The sequence below is a fragment of the Drosophila grimshawi genome, unplaced genomic scaffold, assembly GCF_018153295.1.
Source record: "Drosophila grimshawi isolate 15287-2541.00 unplaced genomic scaffold, ASM1815329v1 contig_44, whole genome shotgun sequence".
NCBI lineage: Eukaryota > Metazoa > Arthropoda > Insecta > Diptera > Drosophilidae > Drosophila > Drosophila grimshawi.
Genome location: NW_025063240.1, coordinates 9,277,571 through 9,301,391, shown reverse-complemented (window position 1 = coordinate 9,301,391; position 23,821 = coordinate 9,277,571). Strand labels below are relative to the sequence as shown.

General features: G+C 39.3%; 4 protein-coding genes across 5 annotated transcripts; 1 reads left to right on the top strand and 3 right to left on the bottom strand.

Annotated features, from left to right (window-relative positions):
* Window positions 1–9,632: 9,632 nt before the first annotated feature.
* On the bottom strand, window positions 9,633–10,674 carry LOC6557818 (ketohexokinase). Of its 2 annotated transcripts, XM_032743154.2 has the most exons (2): window positions 10,130–10,669; window positions 9,955–10,049 (listed from the first exon to the last, which is right to left on the bottom strand). In XM_032743154.2, exons 1-2 carry the CDS (start codon window positions 10,649–10,651, stop codon window positions 10,014–10,016), a joined length of 558 nt encoding a protein of 185 aa, XP_032599045.1. In that variant the 5' UTR covers window positions 10,652–10,669; the 3' UTR covers window positions 9,955–10,013. The 2 variants fall into 2 exon arrangements, with proteins under 2 accessions (XP_001984766.1, XP_032599045.1); XM_001984730.2 differs by having other exon boundaries at window positions 9,633–10,674.
* Window positions 10,675–10,901: 227 nt separating this feature from the next.
* LOC6558208 (peptidyl-prolyl cis-trans isomerase) lies at window positions 10,902–11,645 on the bottom strand. The gene is made up of 2 exons (XM_001984731.2): window positions 11,567–11,645; window positions 10,902–11,495 (listed from the first exon to the last, which is right to left on the bottom strand). Exon 2 carries the CDS (start codon window positions 11,455–11,457, stop codon window positions 10,963–10,965), a length of 495 nt encoding a protein of 164 aa, XP_001984767.1. The 5' UTR covers window positions 11,458–11,495; window positions 11,567–11,645; the 3' UTR covers window positions 10,902–10,962.
* A 463-nt stretch (window positions 11,646–12,108) lies between these two features.
* LOC6557829 (ketohexokinase) lies at window positions 12,109–13,369 on the top strand. Its single transcript, XM_001984732.3, has one exon. The coding sequence runs from the start codon at window positions 12,138–12,140 to the stop codon at window positions 13,299–13,301; it is 1,164 nt and encodes a 387-aa protein (XP_001984768.2). The 5' UTR covers window positions 12,109–12,137; the 3' UTR covers window positions 13,302–13,369.
* A 2-nt stretch (window positions 13,370–13,371) lies between these two features.
* On the bottom strand, window positions 13,372–13,949 carry LOC6559022 (peptidyl-prolyl cis-trans isomerase). Its single transcript, XM_001984733.3, has one exon. It carries the CDS (start codon window positions 13,916–13,918, stop codon window positions 13,424–13,426), a length of 495 nt encoding a protein of 164 aa, XP_001984769.1. The 5' UTR covers window positions 13,919–13,949; the 3' UTR covers window positions 13,372–13,423.
* Between the last annotated feature and the right edge of the window lie 9,872 nt (window positions 13,950–23,821).

Sequence of the window (23,821 nt, the reverse complement as noted above, 5' to 3'; positions counted from 1 at the left end):
TATCTGGGAAGTCAGAAGTCGCATATGGTCGGTCGGGTGAGAAGCGTTCACGGCGCACAGCGAATCAATTGCAACTGCAAAAAAATAAATGAAAAGAAATGCAAGCAACCCACATTGTAGCAAACTGTGTTATATGCTGGCTTTTTTTTTTTTTGTTTTTGGGTTAAGAGTTGGCTCTGACGCACTGCAATGAGGAGACTGACTTGCACTCGCATGAGGAGACAAAATAAATTAAAGCGACATCGACGACAAAGCACAAAACACAAGTCAGAAGACAGAAGGCAGCAGTCAGCAGTCAGCTGGCAGCAGGCAGCAGGCAGCAGGCAGTAAACGTAGAAAGCAAAGGCAAAAGACACTTTGAGAAATGAATGGCATGACCAGGCAATTGATTTAAAGCAGCGACAACAGAATTGACCGTCCCAGCGAGCAAGTAAACGGCCAACAGTCCAACTAAACCGAACGGCCAACTCAATGCCTCAAACCGTCTTGATAGATATTAAAGTGCAGATAGTCAGCAACAATAACAACAACCACAACAACCACAACAACAATCACAACAACCACAACAACAACAACTGATACGCAATATAGAAAACGTTCTGCACGAGAACGAGTGGGGAAGGGGCTTGGGAAAAATTATTGGTAGTAAAGACTGGAGAAAGAAAGCTGGTTGCCTGCCTCGCATCCGTATCCATGAGATACACACGTCCATCTATCCAGCTATTTAGACGCACAAACATTTCTAATCTGTGCCGCCAACTGCCACTGGCCGATAACACACATCCCGTACCCATTCCCACACACACACACACACACATATATATATATATACACACACACACATATTCGCATTCGCATTCTCATTCGCAGCTCGTAGAGTTTGAGTTTCGTTCGTGTTGCCTAGATTAAATTTCAATTAACACCGCAGATACACTCCACGCAGCAGAAACAGAGCCAGAGCACCAAGAGCACCAAGAGCACCATGCACCAACATATTGCAGACACTGGCGTGCGTATCGGTTTTTCAATTAGATCTCGCATTAATTAAAAGACGCTTGTCAACATCGAAATTAGTTACCTGTTACAGTGCACTGTACAAAATTGAGTTAACTGACCACAAATACGTGGTAATAGAACATCAGTTAATGCATACGAAATTAATTTTGACATTTTCGATTTGATTGCAAACTGAATATAAATTCCATATAATTATATACGTCTTTAATTCGTCGCATTTATTTGAAGATGAAGATGAGTTGAAGCCTTAAAGTTGTTTTCAGTCCTAATCATTATTTTTATGAATTATACAAATATTATTTATTTCTCAGAAATCTGATCTGTTTCACTGTTCGGCCAGGCAGTTCATTTTTTTTTTTTTGCTGAATTGGGCGCGTCACGCATAACGCAAATTGGGTGGGCGTCCATTCATTTTTTAACCGTCAAATTTTACGTTTACTTTTGCGTCTGACAAACAAGTTGACAACTCCCCGACTCGGCTAAACAAATACACTGTTACATTACAAAAACACACCCACACTCAACTCATATAACTGGGCTGCATGTGGAAAGTGTGGGGGGTTCAAGGGAGCTGGTCGCTGCTGCCATTGCCGTTAAAGCATAAAAACCAAACGAGCCGGAGGCGCGAGTGACAACAGGCAAGGTAGGAGCAACAGCAAGAACCAAAACAACAACAAAAAAAAGGGAATATCATTAAATTAACAAGACAAATGACAAAGGGCCGATAAAAGTACATGCATGTGCCAGACGACAGTGAATATGGGGGGGAGTGGGTTGCTCAGGCGGGCAGGAGGTGTGCCACTCACAAACACACACACACACACACCACACACACATGGATACAAAATGCACTTAGACAAAGCAGGAGGAGGATGAAGACGCCAGCGACAGTCAACACTATAATAAATCCGTAAATATAACGGCAAAGGATACTTTGGTAATTGGACGAGCTTATGCTTAACGGCGCTTTAATTTATGCCAAGTGCCCACAGTTGCCAGCCAAAGCAAAAAGGGGGCACACATATAACCCGTCACCGGCAAGCCCGAAGCCCGGCTCCCAAGAACCCCGAACCCCGAACCCCGAACCCAGAACACCGAACTCCAAAAACCCAAAACTCAAACTCAAACTCAAACCCAACCGCCTCTTTTAGCTATAAAATGTCGCGCTCGTCGTTGTCGTTGCTTGTTTACGGTTATGGTTATGGTTATGTGTATGTCTGTGCCGGCGTCTGTATATATGTACATATATGTACGAAATAGTAGGCGTGGCATGTCATGTGGTCTCTAGTACATGCATGCGCCCAATTTTAATGTGTATATAAAATGGCAGAATGGACATCGCCCCCCACAGTAGAACCCATACAGTGGTCAAACATTTATCTTTGTTAGTTGGGAATCCCAAAAAACAAAAGAGCTTAATTTTAATATGTTGCAAGCCCATATCTTATACAGTATCTTACCAAGGATTTTATCAATTTAAGACTGTCTTGAATTAAATTAATTAAATTGACACAACTAGCTGACTATGCTTTCGGCACAAATTCAATAAATGTTTTGAGTGCTTGTCATCTTTGATATTCGCTCCAAATGTAGATTGTTCCTTTTCTATTGGGGCTTAATCGATTTAGCTATGACTTTAATATTTTATATACATATATATAAAAATATATGGAATTTTTCAAAACTTTGCTTTTAAGCTGCATCAAAATGTCCAAATTGTATTATCAGCGCTGGCCTTTAGAATCCAGCTCTCCTTTATTATCCCACAACTTTCGAAAGTTATGGCGCCCATTGTGCGATTTTGTAATTGTGCGCGACTGCGCTGCTCGCACAGCGGAAGCGGAAGTTGCTACACATTTTGCTGTTCTTGCTGTTGTTGTTGTTGTTGGTGTTTGTTAGGTGCTCGTGTTTTTATTATCACAGTATTTGTGGGCATTGTTGCTGTTGCGCTTTTTATGATTATTTTGCATATCATAAAATTAAATGTACGAAAAATGTTTGCATACTGACTTTTTTTTTTTTGTTTTTTTTTTTTTTAGGTATTTTATTAGTTTGTTATGGACTTTGGTCTTTTTATTATGCATGATAATTAATATTAGTGAATGCAAATAAAAGTTCTCATTCACATGAATGGAAATTGTTAGAAAGAATACAACAAAAATATTTAATCTAATGAGCCTTTGATTTAAAATATATCTAATAGAGTGCAAGTGCATCTTTAATTTGTAGGTTAAAGCAGCTGCTTCGATTGCCTCTTATTGCTTGATTACGTAGTGAACACATCTGTGCTATCCGAACTGAGAGATAGAGGTACTTTATAGCTATGCTTAGTTGTTTCGTGCTCATACATAAATTATGTTAATGCCATCAAAAACACGAGAGTAACCAGCCATAAAAGCACTAAATGGTTAACTATAAAGGCAAACTGTACTGTTTGCTGCACACGGCAAAATAGAATAGAATCCGCAAAGAGCAATCAACTTTTGATGAGGATGGGGAGGCGGACACAACGAGCTATCTGGCAAACAGAAATGGTCAACAACAAAGGCAGGCCAATAAATGAGCAAATGGATGACTTTATGTGACCATTAAAAGATACGGCACATAAAACTTTCAAAACAAATTAAGTGTAGCACACTTATGTGCGCCAAACTACCCACTCAATCCACCAGATACTTGGATAGATACAAATATGTGCATCCCTAACGTATCAATCTACTGACTAATCCCAACTATGAATACCACCTGCTGAGCATCCAGCATAACTTTGATCGTAACAGGCTAATTTAGGTCTTATAAATAGAGATAAACCTCTTTCACATCTATTCAATCAGAAATTGAAAATAAATATTTCAAATTTGATAGAGGTAAAAATATAAATATTTATTGCATTTATTCAAACAATCTCGTCGCTTTCTCTGTCAATTGTGCAACACATTTTGTGGTAAATTAGGCACACTCTATTTATAACTTGAAGTACTGGATTCTTTTCACTGTTGGCTCAATTTAAGGCTTGAAAAATTGTACTTTAATGCATTTAAATGGGTTTCCTTTAGTCTCGTCCCAGATCATTCTTTTCCCTTTGTCTCAGTTTCTTTTTCTTGCTGTTCTTATTTCTTTTTTTCCACAACTTTTTTTGGCAATACCTTCATCAATCATTACTTGTGTCACGCGCTGGGGACTCTGGGTCTGCATCCTCCGGTTTCGACTCCGGTTTGGCGGGGTCGCGACTGCAGTGCCAGTGGATTAGACGTCGCTCCTTCCGGGTTAACAAATGAATTTCGCGCGCTAACCCCCAAGAAGTACCTCTGCCCAATTCCCCTTCCCCATCCCATCGCCCAGACTTGAAAAGATTTCAACACATCGCATGGTGGCTGGGGTTGGGTTAAGTTAGGCGTTGGGTTTTTGGCGACAAAATCGAATGTTTGCGCCTTCTTCTAAAACTGATGCGTAAAAGGGTAAACAATGACTTTTTTTTTTTTTTTGGTCCACGTGCGCGACTCTTTCCCCTTTCTCCATTTGGCCGACGAGCTGTGAAAACGCAACGAAGCACAAAAATAATAACAAAACCCGCTGAGTACATCGCACAGAGCCAGAGCATGAGCGATGTTTTGCTTGCCTTTTCTTGGTTTCTTTTTTTGTTGGCTGCTGTGATTTTTTTTGGTTTTTCTTGTCTTTTTTGATGATGTAATGAGCGTAATAATCAGAGAAACATGCGAAACGCTACTGATTTAGCTTTGGAATGTTGTCACCAACAGATTGGATAGCACTTGATTGAAATGTTCAAAGCCAACTCCATAAATTACAAACTGACAAGCTACACAAGAATTTAAGGGATTTGCTGCCTTAAATTAAAATTTCAACAAAGATAAACAAAATGCCGGAAGGCGAGTACATGCCATAAAAGAGGCTTAAGCTTTCAAATATGTACGCATATTATATGCAAAAATATGTACATACATTTTTGTGTTTTCATTGCGAAAAATTCTCAAAAAAAAAATAAAAATAAAAATAATAACAACAATATTTAATTTATTTCAGAAGATGCTGTTTTCCTTCATGTTTACTTATCAATATATATGTATATATTGGCAAGTGAAATACATATGAAAATAATAAGATAATTTGAATAATCAGAGTTATCAGCTGGAGTGTGCTCAACAGCCGACAGAATTGTGTATTTTGAAAAAGAAATAATGAATGTCCCGCAGACATTTCCAAGACAATAAATATTGAAAGTCAAGATTAGGATTAGGGTGCAATAGTTGCACCCACTTGGTTTTTTAATACTTTACAGTTATTAAATTTGAAAGCTCTCCACTTTTAAGTGCGGACAAACTGGCAATTGGATTTTAGATAACTTGTCTCTACATACACATATATGCGGCATATGAAGAGCAATCTTCAGAGTGTCATAAAAATTCTTTATAATATGCAACAGTTTACGACCCCAACATAGCTTATGGCTTATTATGGCTACTCGTGGGGTCTAGCAGACTGCCGAGCACCGATAAATAAGAATAATGTGTGGAAACTCCAAAATACAAAAAATAAGAGAGAAAAAAACAAACAGTTGAAAGAATAGCAAAGAAGAGCCTCAACGTAATGACCATGGGCGAGCAGTTTATGGTTAAACAGCAGACTTCAGCTCCCATATCCGAGGTACAGCTCCAAAAACAGGCGAGGCGACAGTCTCGGCAACAGCCGTCTGCTACCAGAACTGGCAGCGCTGCCAGCTGCCTCTCCAGAACACACAGCGGGATATTCACGCTGGTTATGCAAAGTAATGCAAAATGGCAACGGCAACGGCAACGGCAACTGCAATTGCTAAAGCCCCCTTGCCACCCACACCACGCCAATGCTTCAACGCTCCCATTCCACCTATATCCATGTCTATGTCCTGTGTCGTTGTTGTCTTTCCAGCTGTGCGAGACCCGGCTGTGTATTTGTGTGTGTGTCTGTGCTTGTGTGTGTGTCTGTGCTTGTGTGTGTGTCTGTGTTTGTGTGTGTGTGTCTGTGTTTGTGTGTGTATTTTGTGCCTGGCCGTAGAATTTTTCTTTTTATATTGGCTCGACTTGATAACGCATATTTTTGGCTTATTTTGCAGCTTACTGCTGCGGCAGCAATTTTGTGGGCTACTAATATATGTGAGTGTGTGTGTGTGTGTGTGTTTATATGTGCTTATACCCCGTATGACAGCTTTATACCCTAGCGGAACAACAACAAAAAAAAAAACAGAAAGTGTTTCAATACATATTGTTACAAAATATTCAATACATATCAGAGTGCTCAAAATTACTTTTAAACTATTTTCAATTCAACGTCAAACTGCAGTTGAACTGCCATAAATATTCTTGGTGTTATAATAATTTAAACTTCATATATGAACATCTAGAAAGTTGATCATAATTGAAGGTTTCCTCTGAACATTTTTTTAAACAATTCTTGCCAAATTTAAATCAGTTTCGTGCTAAGAATATGGGATCTGCAAGCAATTTCAAACTTTAAACTTTTCAACAAGCTTTTTTATATGTTCTTTAAACTGCCTACAGGGTAAAGTCAACGTCCAAATAGTCTGTACGACGTGTATTGCATACTCGTGTGGGTTTCTTTTTTCTCTGTTCTGTTTTTTTTTTTTGGTAGCTGCGGTTTGCCCTTCGCAGTGCCAGCCGCCTGCCGATAATCACGCCGTTGCCCATCAACCGGAAACGAGTACTCCGCCATCTTGTTTCTGTGCATCTGATTGTGTGTGTGTGTGAATGTGAGGGAATGGAAAATATGCGTGTGACTGCCATAAAGTGGCAGCTCTGTCGAAATTGCAGTCGCTGCGGTCCAAGTGCTCGGCTTGCCAATCTGCACCCGGCTGCATGCCAAAGTGCACGACGTATATTGGATTTGCCAATCATAAACTGAAGCCAACTGCATAATCTATGCACTTCACATGCAGAACCAGCTACAGTCCGCTTCCCATTTACTACAGACCCATACTGCCACAGAGTGGCAATTGAGAGAGTAATGGCGGAGAGCTGGGAGAGCCACAATCGAAACGTTAACGGAATATATTAAAGTTCTTTTAGCTCAAATGCAAAGTGGCGTTGCATGAAATTGAAAACAGAAATTGTCTAGCTACCAAATAGAAAAGCACAAATTAACTTAAGCACACACAGATACACATACAAAACCCACACACAGATACTGATGAAAGAACAACACATGTTAGGAATGCCAAACTATGTGATTTAGCTAATGCTAATATTAATGTTAATTAAACTGATTTGCTGAAATATTGCATGATTCTTTATGTAAGTCTGTAGATTTATTCTTAGTTTGGTGTAAATTTAGATTATCTGAATTAAGTTGGGCATTTTAGCTTTGTTACAACTGCAATAATTCAAACTATTGAAACCATTACTTTAATTAAGAAAATGTCTACCTGCGATTAACTGAATATTTTGTTCAGGTCTATATAGATATTGTAAGGACTAAACTTCTAGTTTCAGATTCCAATTATAAACTGAATTGTTTGTAATTGTCTCCTCTAAACTTAAATCAGTATAATACAAAATACACTTAAAGATATATCATTCAATTTATTTGGTTTTCCTTGGCTGCTTTTTAAAAGCAATTTCAAGTATTGGCCATAAGTGCATAATCATAAGTTTGTACTTATCCCTTCCGCAATTTCATATCAACATTCAAATTTAAATCGTTTTGGCCAACTTGGGCGTTTGCGCACTTGTGGAAACGCCAAATTGCATGTGGTGCGATGTGGTGCGCTGTGGCTCAAAAACAAACCGCCAATAATAACAATAACTATTTTTTAGATCTGCTTAACAGCCAATGTAGTTAAAAAGCAAATGTTTTTCACAATTGCTTAGCTCCTTGTTGCTATTGTTGCCGCTTTTTGCAAGCTAGTGTTGGCCTTATTGTTAGTATGTGTGCGTATTACTGTTTTTCTTGCAAATGGGTCGCAGAGGCAACAGCGACGCTTGCCAAAAACAATTCCCACTGAATTTTTACAGTCGAAATAATTTTTAATTTACATAAATGGCGGCCTGTTGTAGCTGGGTGTGTGTATGTGTGTGTGTGTGTGGTGTGAGTGTGTGTGTGTGTGTGTGTGTGTGTGAGTGTGTGTGTGTGTGTGTGTGTGTGTGTCTTGTTTCTGCAATGGCCGGAAGCCGCTTTGAAGCGTCTCCGACTTTGTCTGCGTCTTGGCCTGAAGTGGCGCCTCCCTATCCCCCGCGTTTCCCCTTCGTTAGCTTTGTCGCATTTGCGACGCATAATTTTTTGGCTTTGCATTATTTGATGTTGCAATAGTCAGCAGAAAACCAGTAAGAATACTCGAGGCGACTCTGCACGACTACCAAATACCCGGTTTTTTTGTTGAACATACAAATGAATCGTCAGCTAAATCCACTTAACATATCTAAGAATGCTACATCGTATACCGCTCTCGACGCTCATAGCCCCTTGCATAACAACAGGGTACAACACAAAAAAAATGTAAGAAAAAGCCGTGGAGAAAACTGTTTCATAAAAAAGTAGGGAGTTTCATGCCCGGAAGTACTTTCTAGTTGGTTGTCTTTGTCGCATGTCAAATGCTTGGACATTTATCGATTTCTCTCTCTGTATAGTCAGGCCGAAATTATTGTCATCGCTCATACGCCGCATTGTGCCGTGTGTCCTCTGCCTTGAAAATTGTATGAAAATTGTCACTTAAATTCCTGACCAAATTGTTGCTGCTTCCTTGTCGCTGGCCATCGTTATTGTTGTTGCTGTTGTTGGTTGCTGCTGCTGTTGCCGCCATGATAAATGACCAGCAAACATTCTCGTTTTGTGTCTGTCGCTTGATGCCATGCATAACATTTACACTAACTGCCTGCCTGTCCGCCTCCGCCTCCACCTCCACCTCCACCACCATTCCCATCCCCGCGGGCAGCAACACTCCCCCGCCGATTGCTTATGCCGCAAAATATACATAAATACGAACAATTTTTATACAACTTTGTAACTTTGAATATTTGTTTTGCGCCTGGCCAACTTCTGCACGGACTCTGGAATTAATCATGCCACAATTATGCCAAGCACATAGCCCGTGTACAAGTTTATGCCATTTACGAGTTGCCAAAGTTAAATTTAAATAATATTTCAAGTGGTACATAAACCTCTTTTGAACCAGTTTTAAGTTAGTTTTGGAATGTGTCTTAACTGTTTTCAATTGCAATAGTTTAAATTGGACTTGAAGTGCATTTAAATTACAATTCACGCACTTGAGCCAATCCTTAACCATTCAGCCATATTATACTTTAGTTTTCACATCTACATCTTGATATAATTCAAATAACTCCAACATGTATATTATCAAAGCTTAGGCCCATTTAAAAACTATTTAAGGACTGATTTTAAGACTCTGATTCAGACTTCATAATTCACTTTACTTTCAAAATAATGTACACTTTTAAAATAATGTACAAGACTATCTGATTAGCTGTAAAAACTACTTACAAAAATATTTTTATATTCTAAACACAAAAAATAAACAAATGAAATAAATAATAATAATAATACTATTGTACAATCAATCAAATCATATTGCTAAGGAATATATCTTAATATGACTGGTCTATTTAAATTTATTGGTACGTCATGGAAAATATGGATATATTTACATTCTAGGTGCTTCCAAGATATCAGCAATGTGATCAAAGCCAATTTTGATGCATTTGTAGGTGGCCATGCGACTGGCAAAGTCGGCGGCAATTGCTTCGGTGCGTCCTCTCACATAAATGGCATAAATGAAGGCTCCAATGAAGACTTGACCGATGCCACGACTATCCCTAAATACCTTGGGCCTGTAGGCGGGTGCCACGGAGTACTTGCTGTCGGTATCCATTAGTCCAGTATGTTTGAGGTCCCATCGGAAGATAATAAACGGACGCTTTAGATTTATGCCGAAGCGCATACGAAGGAGTTCATCAATGTTAAAACACGCCTCCTTAAGTGTCTTCCACTTGAGCTCCTTGGCGACTTCCCTATAGAAGAAGACATATTCGCAGTAGTTGACCAGTTTCCAATTTTCGTGTAGCAATGTATCAAAGTCCATTGAAATTACAATTTTGTTCATTTGCGTTGCATTGTAGGCCTCCACAGACTTCATCATTTCAATGGTGACTTCCGGTTGACGGCATCGGAAATGTATCCAGCCGTATTTGCTCAGATCGAGCTTTTGAAAATCTTCCAAAGTTGGGTAGGGAAACGAATTATTGCAGTTGACAACCGTACATGACCCAGTCGACTCATTTATTAGCAATGACGAAAAAGGCGGCTCCTGCTGGCAACGCGGACAGTTATCTGTGTTGATACCCCGCATCCGCATATCATCCATCAGTAGACTAAACATTGGCGACGAGCTCAACACTCCAAAGAACTCAACACTCACGCCCAAATTCCTCAGAACGGTGCAAATATTGGCGGCCATGCCACCCCTCGTCCAGTAGGCATTTGTACTCTGTTCGGGCACATTTGGTTTGGGAAAGCGTTTCACCATCAAGATGCAGTCAACGTTTGTTGATCCCACACAGAGCACCGTCTTTTTGCCGATTGCCCAGCTTAATTTACAGTTCGGATCAACCATATTTTACTTTTCTGATTACTGGAATTTTTTTTTTAAATTTTAGACTCAAACTTTGTATTGAATATAAATGGCAGTATGAGCAAAGAAACCTTTCTGGATGAACTCTATTAGAAAAAAAAATGTTTGTGACTTAAGCAGCTTATCTACATATCAATTACACCCAACCAAGGAAAAATCTTGCTTACTTTTCTGTCAGAGTTGGACACCACAATATAAAACCATTTGATTTGTAAACTACAAAAGTGTTTCATTAAAGTGCAAATATATATATATATTAAGCTGCGTTTAAATAACAATTTAAGAAAAACCCTTCACATATCTCCACAGTCCTCAATAATAATATCCTTGGTTGTCTTGCCGGAATAAGAGCCCATTGATTCCACCTTGCGAATGATATCCATTCCATCCACAACTCGGCCAAAGACAACGTGTTTGTTGTCCAGCCAACTGGTATTCATTGTGCAAATAAAGAACTGCGATCCATTTGTATTGGGTCCAGCATTTGCCATCGAAAGGATACCCGGTCCAGTGTGCTTCAGCTCAAAGTTCTCATCCATGAACTTTTCGCCATAGATGGAGTGTCCCCCAGTGCCATTCTGTTTGGTAAAATCGCCACCTTGGCACATGAAATCTGGTATGACTCGATGAAATGGAGAGCCCTTATATCCGTATCCCTTCTCCCCAGTGCATAGAGCGCGAAAGTTTTCCGCCGTCTTTGGAACTACATCCGACCGTAGGTCCATAACGACGCGTCCAAGTTTTTCTCCGCCGGCGTTCAGGTCGAAATAAACACGTGGCAAGGTCATCTTGGCTTGGTTACACAATAAACGAAACAACGCCAGCGCTAAAAAAGAAATAAATAAAGAAAACAAATAATGAAATAAATATTTATTTAGGATTTTAAATAATATTTACCGATTCCGATGCTTGTAAGAAAATCAGAATATATGTTCTAGATCTGTAAGGTTAAGCAGCCCACACTGGAATGATGAAATGGCCAAAAGCCAAAGCCTTAAAGTGTTAGCTAACAAATTTGGCAAGGCCTACTTTAAAAATAAAGAAATTAACTTTGGATAAATCGTGAAGCAATATTTCAAGCTGCGTTTACTTAGTAGAAAACTGTTGCCAAACATGAAAAGTATCTAAATAAAACTGTTAGCATAATGCAACGAGAACTCAAACTGTTAGCATAATGCAACGAGAACTCAAACAACTTAAGCCATTAAACATAAAAAGCGACGTTTTACTTTCTTAAATGGATTTCTTACATTTTTTAAATATAAGTTTCTTTATGTACAAAATTGGAAAGCCCGAATATTTGTATATACTATTTAAATGGCCAATCAACTAATTCATTCAAGTCGGCTTCTCTGGCTTCTTAATTACTTGGGATAAAAAGTATAACAACACAAATGGAGAACAGTTTTAAATCGACAACTCATATAAATTATGTCAAAAACAGATATTCAAAATTTATGATAGTTGTATGTTTCAAAACGAGTGCACCATCATGAGTCCCAGTGGCGCCCTGAGCGTGACGAAGCCGATTTTGTGCATTGGCCGCTTGTCGATAGACTTATTAACCGTGTGCGCTAATGGATCCGACGCAGGTGCCCTGCACAGCTGCTTGGAGGCACAATGGCGTCGTGGTGGACACTCGAGCAATGTGAGCATCCAGCTGCATATGCTGGGCGCCCAAGTGGAGTTCTTCGGCATGCTGAGTCGTTCCAGTTTACTGATAGAAATGCTGCAGGAAATGCGTCGATGCAACATCGAATTGAGCCACTGCCCCCGGACGGATGAGGAGCCGGACATCAGCACGATTTGGAAAGCTCAAAAGACAGGCTGTCGCACTATTCTGTACAGTGATAGTCAAAAGTTTCCATATGTAACATTCGAGGACTTCAAGCTGCTCGATCTTGGAGTCTACGGCTGGGTGCACTTTGAGGCACGTAATGTGAGAGAAACAATTCGAATGATGCGTGCCGTATGGGATTATAACAATGGACGCACTGCAGCAGAGCGCATACTCATCTCGCTAAAGGTGACATATGATGTGTGCTTCAAAGAGATCATCGATCTCTTCGATATGTGCGACTTTGTGATATTCTCCAGGCAGCTGGCTCAGCAGCTGGGCTGGCAGACGCCTAAGGAGACCTGCCTGCAACTGGATAAGAAATTTTCCCTGCCACGCAGCTTTCATGTGCGCCGACCCTGTCTGATTTGTGGATGGGGTCTCAGTGGTTCCGGCTGCCTGGATGCGCTGGGTAAATACTACGAACTGCCTGCCAATATATGCGGTGATCCTGTGGACGCTTATGGCGCCGGGAATTGCTTTGCAGCAGCTGTCATCTATGCTCTCTACTTGCGCCAGATGACTCTTCCAGATGCTGTCGCCTTTGGCAATCGTTTGGCTGGCCATAAGGTAACCAGCTCTGGTTACAATCACCTCTCTAAGCTCAACACTTTTCCCGTTGATACGGTGCATGATGACACGCATCGAGCCAGCAATATGCCGGAAGACGAGGAAGTCGATGGGCATATCTCGAGAAAGTATCTGGAGCGCAGCATCGAGAGTAGCAATGGTGTATTATCCACCAAGCTATTGCAGCCATTCAATCCTAATGACTATAAAATGTCGAGCCCTTAGACAAGACTGTTTCTGAGCCAATCCTTGAAACTGCGAATACTATATTATATACATAAAGTAATATGTGTTAAATATTATATTTTAGTTTAACTTTTGAAACGTTGTGTATTTATAATTTCACTTTATACGTCGCCACAGTCCTCGATAATAACCCTCTTAGATGTCTTGCCAGAATTCGAGCCCATCGATTCCATCTTTCGTATGATATCCATGCCATCGATGACCTTGCCAAAGACAACGTGCCTGTTGTTCAGCCATGTGGTCTTTCCAAAGCATATAAAGAACTGCGAGCCATTAGTATTGGGTCCAGCATTTGCCATTGATATGGTTCCTGGTCCCGAGTGTTTCAGCTCAAAGTTCTCATCTGGGAACTTGTGGCCATAGATGGAGCGGCCCCCAGTCCCATTTTGATTAGTAAAATCGCCACCTTGGCACATAAAATTTGGTATAATCCGATGAAATGGACAGCCCTTATAGCCGAAACCCATTTCTCCAGTGCACAGGGCGCGAAAGTTTTCCACCGTCTTTGGAACTATGTCTGAACGCAATTCGATTATCACACGTCCAAGTTTCTCCCCATCAGCGGTTATGTCAAAGAAAACTCGCGGCAAGGACATTTTTTCTCAAATTTTTAGAGATTTTAAAATGAAATATGAATGAAATGTATATCCAAAAGTGGACAGACAATCCACAAAAGAGCAGTTTTATGACTAAATGATAAAAATGACAAGGCCTATGTATAATCAATAACAGAAACACACAGCCATTTTCGAATTGTCGACTTTTAAATGCCCTTAATTCGATCGATGATATATTCTCTTAGTCTGTATAGTATAATTTTATCAACTTCCGGAAAATAAGTTGCGTTTCAATAAACTACTAAATAAATCCACTGAAAATAAATTAAACAAGCTGGTAATTGAATTATCTTTTAAGTTATTGCAAGCCGAATGAGAAATATAATAAATAATTCCCATTCTTGTATGAGATGTGAGGCAATGAATATGTTTTCCCTTGCGGCACTTAAAGGTCAAAACCATAAATTGTTCCAAAAAATCGCGTAAATGGAAATGGAAAAATGGCAAATGGAAATTTTACTTACTTTGAGTGCGATGTGCGATGTGCGATGGCAATAACAGTAGCCAATGGCTTTGACTATGACGGTGCTTAAAAAAAAAGTCACATAACCTTAAACCGATTAAACTGGCCATTCATTACGTATGCGCCACGTTCGCCGGCGATAATAATTACCTTGCCAGCATCCGCAACTGGTTCGCTGAGGCCAATAAATTATCAGCTATATAAACGAATATATGTATATTCATATGCATATGTGTGTGACACACACACACACACACGCGCATACCCGTTCAATTGATTGCAAATGGGCTGCATCGTCATTTTATTTGCTTGTTGAAAAGGGTTAACATTTGGGATATTTTGTAATGGTTTTTTTTTCTCCGTGGGCTTCTGGCAATTTGAATTATTGCTAGATTATTTAAATAAATTGCAATATCAGCGAAGAGATTTTGGACACACCATTGCCACATAGGCGGACGGATGGAACTGCCCAAAATGTTGGCGAACATATAAAGGATTAAGCATCCACCTGGGCGACAGTTATTTTTAGTTGATGCTAAACAAAACCTAATTAAATAAACAAGTAAGAGCACGTTGTATAGCCTAATCCCAGCGATTTTAGTTTTATTACCAAGCTTTCCATTAAATAACTACTCTTCAATTTAGAATTGGTCACCAACAAAACTAAGGCAAATAACTCAAATCACTTTTGAAACAAGAAATGAAGAATTTTGAATGCCATTACAGACCGAGCTTAACCTGTCGACATCTGAGAGATTTCTAAAACTATTTAATTGAAAGCCATATAGTAGTAATATTTCTAGTCTTTTATCCAAACATTAGGAACATAATAAGATGCATATCGATTGAATTTGGTCCGCATAACTTGAAAACGAATATATATTCTTTATGGGATTACAAAAAAACCTTCTTCTGCTTATTACGTACTTTGTCCCACATAATTATGCCCTTTTTAAACATTTTCATTAGGTTCATTGTGGAACAATTCGAAGAATGTTTGCCAAAAACTAAAATAAATAAATCTTAATCTTATTGATTCCTCAAAAGCAGTTTAACATGCTTATTATCCTCTAATCTTACGCATTCAGGACAAGTAAATAATGATAAGTATTTGAGGTCCAGTCTAGTCTTGATTTATTGTATTCGCCATGAATTGCTCACATAATTATGAACAAGGGGACAATGCGGACCCCAAATTAAGGACATTCCTTATCATCTTATTTGCATTTGGTTGCTGTGAAATAAAAAATATTAAAAAAAAATTGTAAAAAGCCTAAATGACCTAAATGTGCAGAATTTTGATTTATGTAAGTAGATGGCCACGTTTGCCACAAATTCCGCTCAGCCCACCCCCGCCCCCAGTCAGTGCGCTCCGTCCAAGTGTCCGCAATTAATTTTTATTCCAACGCAAGTCCAGGGAGTTTTTCTGGCTCACTGCTTGAGACAAGTGTGGCACAACAAACACACCGCCCAACAATAGCACAAGACGAGAGCAAAGTAAGTACCGAATAATACGTATGCCATATACGACGATGCAATACCCTAGCCAAAAAGTAACTTCATATTCTCTTGTTGTTGCTATACTATATACTAAATATTTGTATAATTAACAACTTTTACGCATGTTACACGAGTCGAACATACCCCCTCGAGGCGATTGCATCATTAGCGTTGACTTGTGCCACTGACAGCTGAACGGTGGCATAACAATTCAGCAGAAAAAGAAAGAAACGACGTCCGTGTCGGATATATATATATATATATATATATATGGTAAAAAGAATCAACAATAGACAAGAAAGAATGGTAAATAATTTTTGTAGTCGCTGATTTTACAGTCAGGAACTTCATCTACTTGTGCGTGTGTGTGTGTGTGTGTGTGTGTAGCGTGATGACCTCATTAATTTTCAATCTGAGCTGGATTACATGCCGCTGTCCAGCTGCCCAGTTGCCCAGTTGCCCAGCTGATGTGGCCACGCCCACGCGCCAGACGCATGATGAATCTTTTCCTTGATTTCGTGCTACATTCTCGAATCCTGCAACCCCCCTCCCCTCCCCACCCCCACCCCCACCCACTCTGCTCTAATTTATGATGATAAATGAGTTTCAATCAAGCGGCAGAAGTGAAGCCAACGTCGGCCAGTTTCCGTCGCGGCCAAACCAGCGCCTTGCTCCTTGACGATCCTGTGCAGCAACAGCAGCAGCAGCAACAACAGCAGCAGCCGGAGCAGGAGCAGCAGCATCAGTCCAATGGAAATTGTGTGTATAAATTATCCATAATTTGATTTGACTTGTGCTCGTCCTGGCGTCCAGATTTGTTCGTTGTGGCGTGAGGTTTTTCATTTGAATATTTATGAATATTTTTCATTATTTTTTTGGGCGATATTTAAAAATTTCTCGTTGTTGTTTACTTGTCAAACGGTTCAAATATTTCGCGTGCACTTTTCCAGTCCGCTCAATTTTTCATGCACTCCCCAAATTGAAAAATCAAATTAAGTACAACAAAATTCACCCTTGGATTTCATGGGACAAACAAACCAAGAACTTTACAATTTAGCTTGTGTAATTACTTAGGCAAACTCTCAGCCATTTTAGATGATTAATAATTGTAGATTTGTGAGACATTTACTTTTCAAATTATTCACATAAAACATAACAAATGCATTCGGAGCGAAATTTGCTGTATTAATCACACGGTTGATTTTTATTTATTTTTTATTAAATTAAATATTCCAACACAAAGCTTTAAAATTGAGAGACACGTTGCAAATGTCAGAGCAACGCTGCCTTAATAGACAATAGCTTAACAACATTGAGAATTACTCATTACAAATACATATCAGATATATGAGGGGTGAAATCTCAACCAAATGTATTTTACTCCTGCCCAGCTTCAGAGGCAGCAGTGTCGATTACCCTCCAGTTGGGAGCAGCAAATTTGTCTAGTATCTGATGTCCTTACACACAAACAAAAACACACACACACCAAGTGAAAGTACTCAAGAATGGGTATATTAGAATTGAGCAGGAGTTATGCAATACACCAGGCAAACTAATCAACTCCGAGTCGTATTCTTGTAATTTTAAAATTTATCAGTTGCTTAAAAACTAATTTTTTTAAACCTGGCTTAACTTCGCTATTCTTAGTTTAATGAAATCTTGACAATATTTTCTTTCAGATGAGAATACTATCCCAAGTTTGCTTGCAGAAATATTATCAATATCAAATAAAATATGTAAATATTTAGGATACAGGGTATCAACTCCAAAGCTACTAGCTACATAACTAGATGGTTTTTATACCCTTGCGGAGGATATTATATTTTTGCTGAAAAATTTTTAAAGCATTTCGGTGAGGTCTCCACTCAACACAAAGTATGATCACCATCAACAGTCGAATTGATAAAGCCAAGTCCATCAATCCAGATCCAAAGAACAATTTTTATTTCTAGTGACATTTAAGGGTATCTAATCTTCGGCGAGCCAAAGGTGTTGGATTTTTCCAGTGTTTGATTTTTTTTTTTTAATTTTTGTATTCTTTACTTTTATTTTGTGCGACCGCGTCCTGGTTTGCAGCAACTTCCGCTTCATTGGGCAATTACGCAAGCAGCGCTTTGATTATGCTGCAGCGCACAATTGTTTTGACATTTAATCAAAGCAAGCAACAAAGCGAGTCCTGGCGAGGCGAGGGCGTGCGCCGCTGTGCAGGATGCATCATAAAAACGGCAACAATATGCTGCAGCGGGCAGTGGCAGGGGCAGAGGAAAGACCCGGTTCGAATACTGATAAGCTCGACTGGACACTTGGGTAATTGAGTAACTTGCTCGTCCAACAATGGTTAAAAGAAAAAAAAAAATAAACCGAAAAAAAAACGGTGCCACATAGCCAGATGGTTCAATGTCCGCTTGGTGTAGCAGCAGGAGAAGATTCCAAATACTTACCAGACTGCGGACTGGGACACGGGTCCTGGCGGCAGATCAAAGCGCGTTTTGGGTCGATTGTCGCTTGTCGGTTGTCGGTTGTTTACATTGCCCGCATGGTCTCTGGGACAAAAGTGCTTTTATTTCCTTTTATAATGCGATATGTACCTCCGGTATCTGTTACTGCTGGCTGGCAAGCCAAAGAAGACCTGACAGCGGCAGCAGCAACGACAACAACAACAACAACAGCAACAACAACATCTAACTCGGAGCCACATCCTTCGATAATGTCAAACAAAAAGGCAGCAATATGAGTTTGAAGAGCGACCTTGTGCTCTGGCCCAGCACATTCTGCTCCTGGCAGCCATAAAACTCAACTATGTATTTAGGTACACACATATTTTATGTCATCAGTTCAATGTTGTATATATTTGCAACATTTTCTTTTATACTTGCCGAACTTTTCTCATTTCGTTGTTGGCCTGGGATTCATTTTCTTATCATTTCATTTTCATTTCAATTTCTATAACACAAAAATTGACTTCCGCTTCCGTTGACCCAGCTTTTGACTCTTATCAAAACTTTCATTCATATTTACCCCAAGTTTTCATACGATACCCAATACATACATATATATACATCTATACAAGCTTCAGTTGGCTTATAAGTTCCTTTCAAGTGCCTGTGTTCCCCGTTGATAAGTTGTACACACTTTAAAGGTTTCTGCTGTGCAATCGAAATTGAAATCGATGCAGATACTTAATTAAAATAAAAAACACTCAAATAAATATCCATCTTAACAATTGTGACTCAATTTAAATTATGCTACAAAAAAAAAAATACAATTTTAAATCGACTCATCAAAAAGGATACTAAGGATGCAGTTTTTAAAAATTTGTATCTTTTGCCCTCGATAGAAAAAGGAAAAATAATATGCATATGTAAATACTTCTTAAAAAACAATACATATTGAAATTTGTTCTGATTTTACTTACACAATGAGTAATATACGCATATCCAATTTCCATTTAAAGTTTACTCTATTTATTCAAATAATATATGCATTCACAGTGCCAACAAAAAACCCAGATTGTGTATAATCAAATATATATTTATGTGTGCATGTGTATATCCCTGCCTTATTGTGTGTGTGTGTGTGTGTGTGTGTGTGTAACTTTATCGATTTGCTGACTTAATTAAAATGTACCCTGGGCATTCAAAAAGTCACCGACTCGGTTCATCCTCAATTTACCTGCATGTGATGTTCACAGTTAACCGACCCGAAAATCACCCCCCAAATGACGAACGTTTGCTTCGTTGCGGTCAATGTTGCGTATGCGTAATTAATGCCTTGTGGCTCTCGATAAACACGATTGGCCCCCACTCCGTTGGCCCCAACCTTTTGACTGTTTACTTTACCATTGCCTTCGGTCAAGATTTTATGCATTCAGTTATCCATTGTGATGTTGTTATTGTTGTTTGCCTGTTTGCTGGTTTGCTGGTTTGTTGGTTTGTTGGCTTGTTTGTTTGCTTGTTTGCAGTTGGCTTACAAAACAGAACCTGTAGATCTGCCATATCTATGGCTGGCATTCAATTCTCGAAGATAACTCACCCGCACCCACATCCACACTTATTGCATCAGGGGGGACTGAAGAGTTGTGGCTAGGGGCTATAAAATTTAGTTAATATGTATGTGCACGCTTCTGCAAAGTTTGTAACTTTATTTAAATTAACATCTTAAGAGTTTCGTTTTGTTTGCTCGAAGGCTGCAAAACTGATTTCAGCTAAGAGCGAAATATATGCAAACTTGTATGTAGATGAATTGGGCATGTTCATCAAGGAATTCCACCCACATTCAATTTACATTAGCTGAAAATAGTTTGGGCTGGCAAGCAAATCTTATATTCTGTTTTCTTGAACACACCCAGATATTATGGGCGCTTAACCATTTCATTTGAATGCTGATCCAAGAGCAACCCTTATTTCTAAATGAACTAACGCTTGATTGTTAATTTGTCCCACTGCTGAACGAATTTTTCCCCTAACTTCCCGATCATTGCAGACAATTGCATATTATTGACATTTCAATTGTCTCCCATTATTGTCCCAGCCATTTTGTGCCCTCATTTAAATTACGAAAAGAAAAGCAAGCGAAAAAGCAACGAGCAGGAAAAGAAAAACACGCATGCAATGAATAGGAAAATTTGCATAATAATAGCGATTGCACACGCTTCAGGTATTAAACACTCCACTCGACCCATCCTCAAACTCAATTTGCCCAAAATGAAAATGAGCAAAGGCGAACCAAAAATAAGGAAAACAAGAAAAACAAAACAAAACAAAAAAAAACCCAACACAACACAACACAACACAGCAACAAAAAGAAAAAGAACAAAATGTATAGAATCCAATTTTCACTTAATTTTCATCGCAGCGTTGCTTTCATGGAATTTTTCTCTCACACCCTCCCTCAATCTTTCGAGTGCTGCTCTTTGTCCTTCATCCCTCCCGCTGTTGCAGCACACAAAAAAAAAGAGGAAGAAAACCAAAAAGTAGTCGAAAATGCTGGCAGCAATTTTCATTTGGTTTGTTATTTTGTCTCAAAGTATCAATTTGTGTATCATTAAAATAATTTGATTTCCACTCGCATTCGACCCGAAACGTGGCACGGACTCTGCCCCAAGATTGTGACTTAACTGCCACATCCCATTCGCATCAAAATCTGCCCAAGTCCTTGGACTCTAATTATGCCCAACCGATACAAAACAAAATGAAACGAAACGAAACGAAACGAAACGAAAGAAACCTAATTAAGCATAGCCCCTGGCACACATTTAAATCCACATATTGAATTTCATTTCGCAACATTAAGTTCATACAATATGATGCTGCATCTTCACAATTGCCTCAAGATTATCCTGCAAATAGCATCAGCTCTCTTAAAGTAAATATTTACAAAAAGTGCAGCAACAAAATTGATAAATTGCATTTTCCAATTTTAACAATCGTATTACAATTGAATTAAGCAATAAATATTTGAGAGGGTTTCTAAGCATTTCTACATATGAATAAATAATTCAATTAAAATGTAGGAAAAAAGAATAAAATAAATAAAGTATATAATAAATATTGGAAATAAAATTGCAATTGCATTTATTGATAAAATAGGCAGCAAAACGCATAATTCCTGCACTTAAGTTATTGCCAGACTTATCGCTGTGTATCGCTTTAACGATGAGTTTAAAAAAAGAGAGAATAAAAAAGAAAAAAGAGAGAATATCAGAACGATTTGTTTTGTTTGACAAAGGCCATTTATCAAGTGGCCTTTAAGTCGAGACGCAGCGAATAAAAAATAGAAGCATCACAAATCAGCGATGCCGAATAGCAAAATCTGAGAATGGAATGCGACAAATGTGTGCCGGCAACAGCTGGGACGGCTCGGCCAGAAATATCCTTACCGCTAACAACTTGTCGGCATTGAGGCGTTCATTAAAGCAATCAACCAATCAATATGCCCGGTCTTAGATCTCACTCTCCTTTCCCCGTTCCCTGCTGTCGCTGACTGTTGGCTTTAGCCAGCCTAGAAATTCTAGCCGTTACTCAAATGTCGCCTTGTCTCGCATCGCTCTCACAGTGCCTGCCCCATCCTCTTCCTCTTCCGCTTCCGAATGCATTTGTGCGGGCATTTAATGCTGCTGCTCTCCGCCACTCCGGCTCTCCAGCTGTCCGGCTTGTGTCCTCTATCTCCTCCCTCGTTACACATCACACGGCTGTCATCTGATGTTGGGCACTGCGCGCTCTGCTTGTCAATTGGCATCCATCCAGCAGATGTGGACGGCCTTTGTGCGGCTGCCGCTAACCATTGATAAGTAAATCATAATCACACTGCTACTTTAAACTAAAGTGAGCAGCTTAAATTAAAAAGTCAAGTTAAATAACTGCGATATTATGTACAAGTCCCCGTGTCTTACTCCTGTGTCTTAGGGATTGTTATTTTACTATTAATCTAAAAATCTTAGACTGATAAATAAAATAGCTTGAATTAAAACAAATGTATTCGAATTAAATTCTATGAAATGTTTGTTTTTTTCTCAGCATATATACAGCATTATTAATAGTATATAACAGTTGAGGTTGTGTCTAACGAAGATCATCAAGAAATAAGCTTAAATCGTCTGCCGGCAACAGCCAAAATATCATTATCATAAAAATCTTGATATGAACCTCAAACAACGGATTCATTAGAATATTTATTCTATTCTGTTTGCATATTATGATGTTCTTTAAATACCAATCCAATCAAGAATCGGGGCACATGTTTATGTGCCACAATATTCCAGCTGATTACATGAACCTTCTTCTTCTTCTTCTTCTTTGAGTCCATTACGAGCAAAGAGAGTGGCGAGAAAAAAACATTACCGCGCACACATGACAAACACCCAAAACAGCCCAAAACTTATGCGGGTAAGCAAGCGGAGGGTGTTTATGTGTGTATGTGTGTGTGTGTTGGGGATGTCACCCAAGAATGGAAGCATAAGCACACAGAGCATTTTTGTACGAAAGTCAAACAAAACGTAAAGAATAAATTTATGCACACTCCAACACTCAACGACCAAAAATCAACAATAACATGCAAAGCATGAGAAGAGATGGGTGGGGGAGGGGTATGTGAGATGGTATGGAGGAAGAGGCGGAGTAAGAGGAGGAAAGTGGGGCTGCCAACTCGCAACTAAAATGTGTACGACGATATATTGACAGTAAGTTGACAGTTCGTCACTGCGGCCAGTTAGTACATGGCCGCGACATTATGTCTGACTGACGACTGGCGAGATGAGAGAGAGGAGAGCAGAGGCAGGAGATAGGAGATAGGAGAGAGGGGAGAGGGGAGAGTCGAGTGACGTGACGTGACGCGTTGTAATATGGCGACGTATGGCTTAATGTGACCACGAATATCAACATCAACTCATAAACAAGCAAGTTTCTGTTTTTTTGTTTTTATTTTTGTATTTTTGTGTAAAGGTCCAACTGGGAATGAGTTGTATGTAGATACATTCATATGTATGCTTGTGTGTGTGTGTGTATGAAAATTGATTGTTGCAGAGCCTCGGTAAAGCTTTTGTTTGGCGCATTGACATGGGTTTTGGGCTAACAAACAAACAAACAAACAAATAAGGCCAACCCAAGTAAGCAGGCAAGCAAGCAGCACAGAGAGTAAGCCCAACCAGACCCGAACCCGACCAGACCAGACCAGGCCAATGACGTGACAGCAGCCCATTTACTGGCGACAGGTTGGTCATTTGGTTTATATGCTATATGTTTAATATGTGGTGCGTAGGGAAATGTTTGGCTCGCTTCAGGTCATATTTTATACACAGCTTAAGCATGATTATAAAGTTTAGCTTGCTTCGTTAACGCTCCATAGTTGGATATCAGCTGATCATATATATATGTATATATATTTCTTGTGCTTGCTTGCAGGCAATTCGAGGCAGTTCGAGC

What these genes read in the sequence shown, in the direction of transcription:
- LOC6557818 (XM_001984730.2), bottom strand. Translation starts at nt 10,651, where the DNA reads ATGGTTGATCCGAACTGTAAATTAAGCTGGGCAATCGGCAAAAAGACG.
- LOC6559022 (XM_001984733.3), bottom strand. Translation starts at nt 13,918, where the DNA reads ATGTCCTTGCCGCGAGTTTTCTTTGACATAACCGCTGATGGGGAGAAA.
- LOC6558208 (XM_001984731.2), bottom strand. Translation starts at nt 11,457, where the DNA reads ATGACCTTGCCACGTGTTTATTTCGACCTGAACGCCGGCGGAGAAAAA.
- LOC6557829 (XM_001984732.3), top strand. Translation starts at nt 12,138, where the DNA reads ATGTTTCAAAACGAGTGCACCATCATGAGTCCCAGTGGCGCCCTGAGC.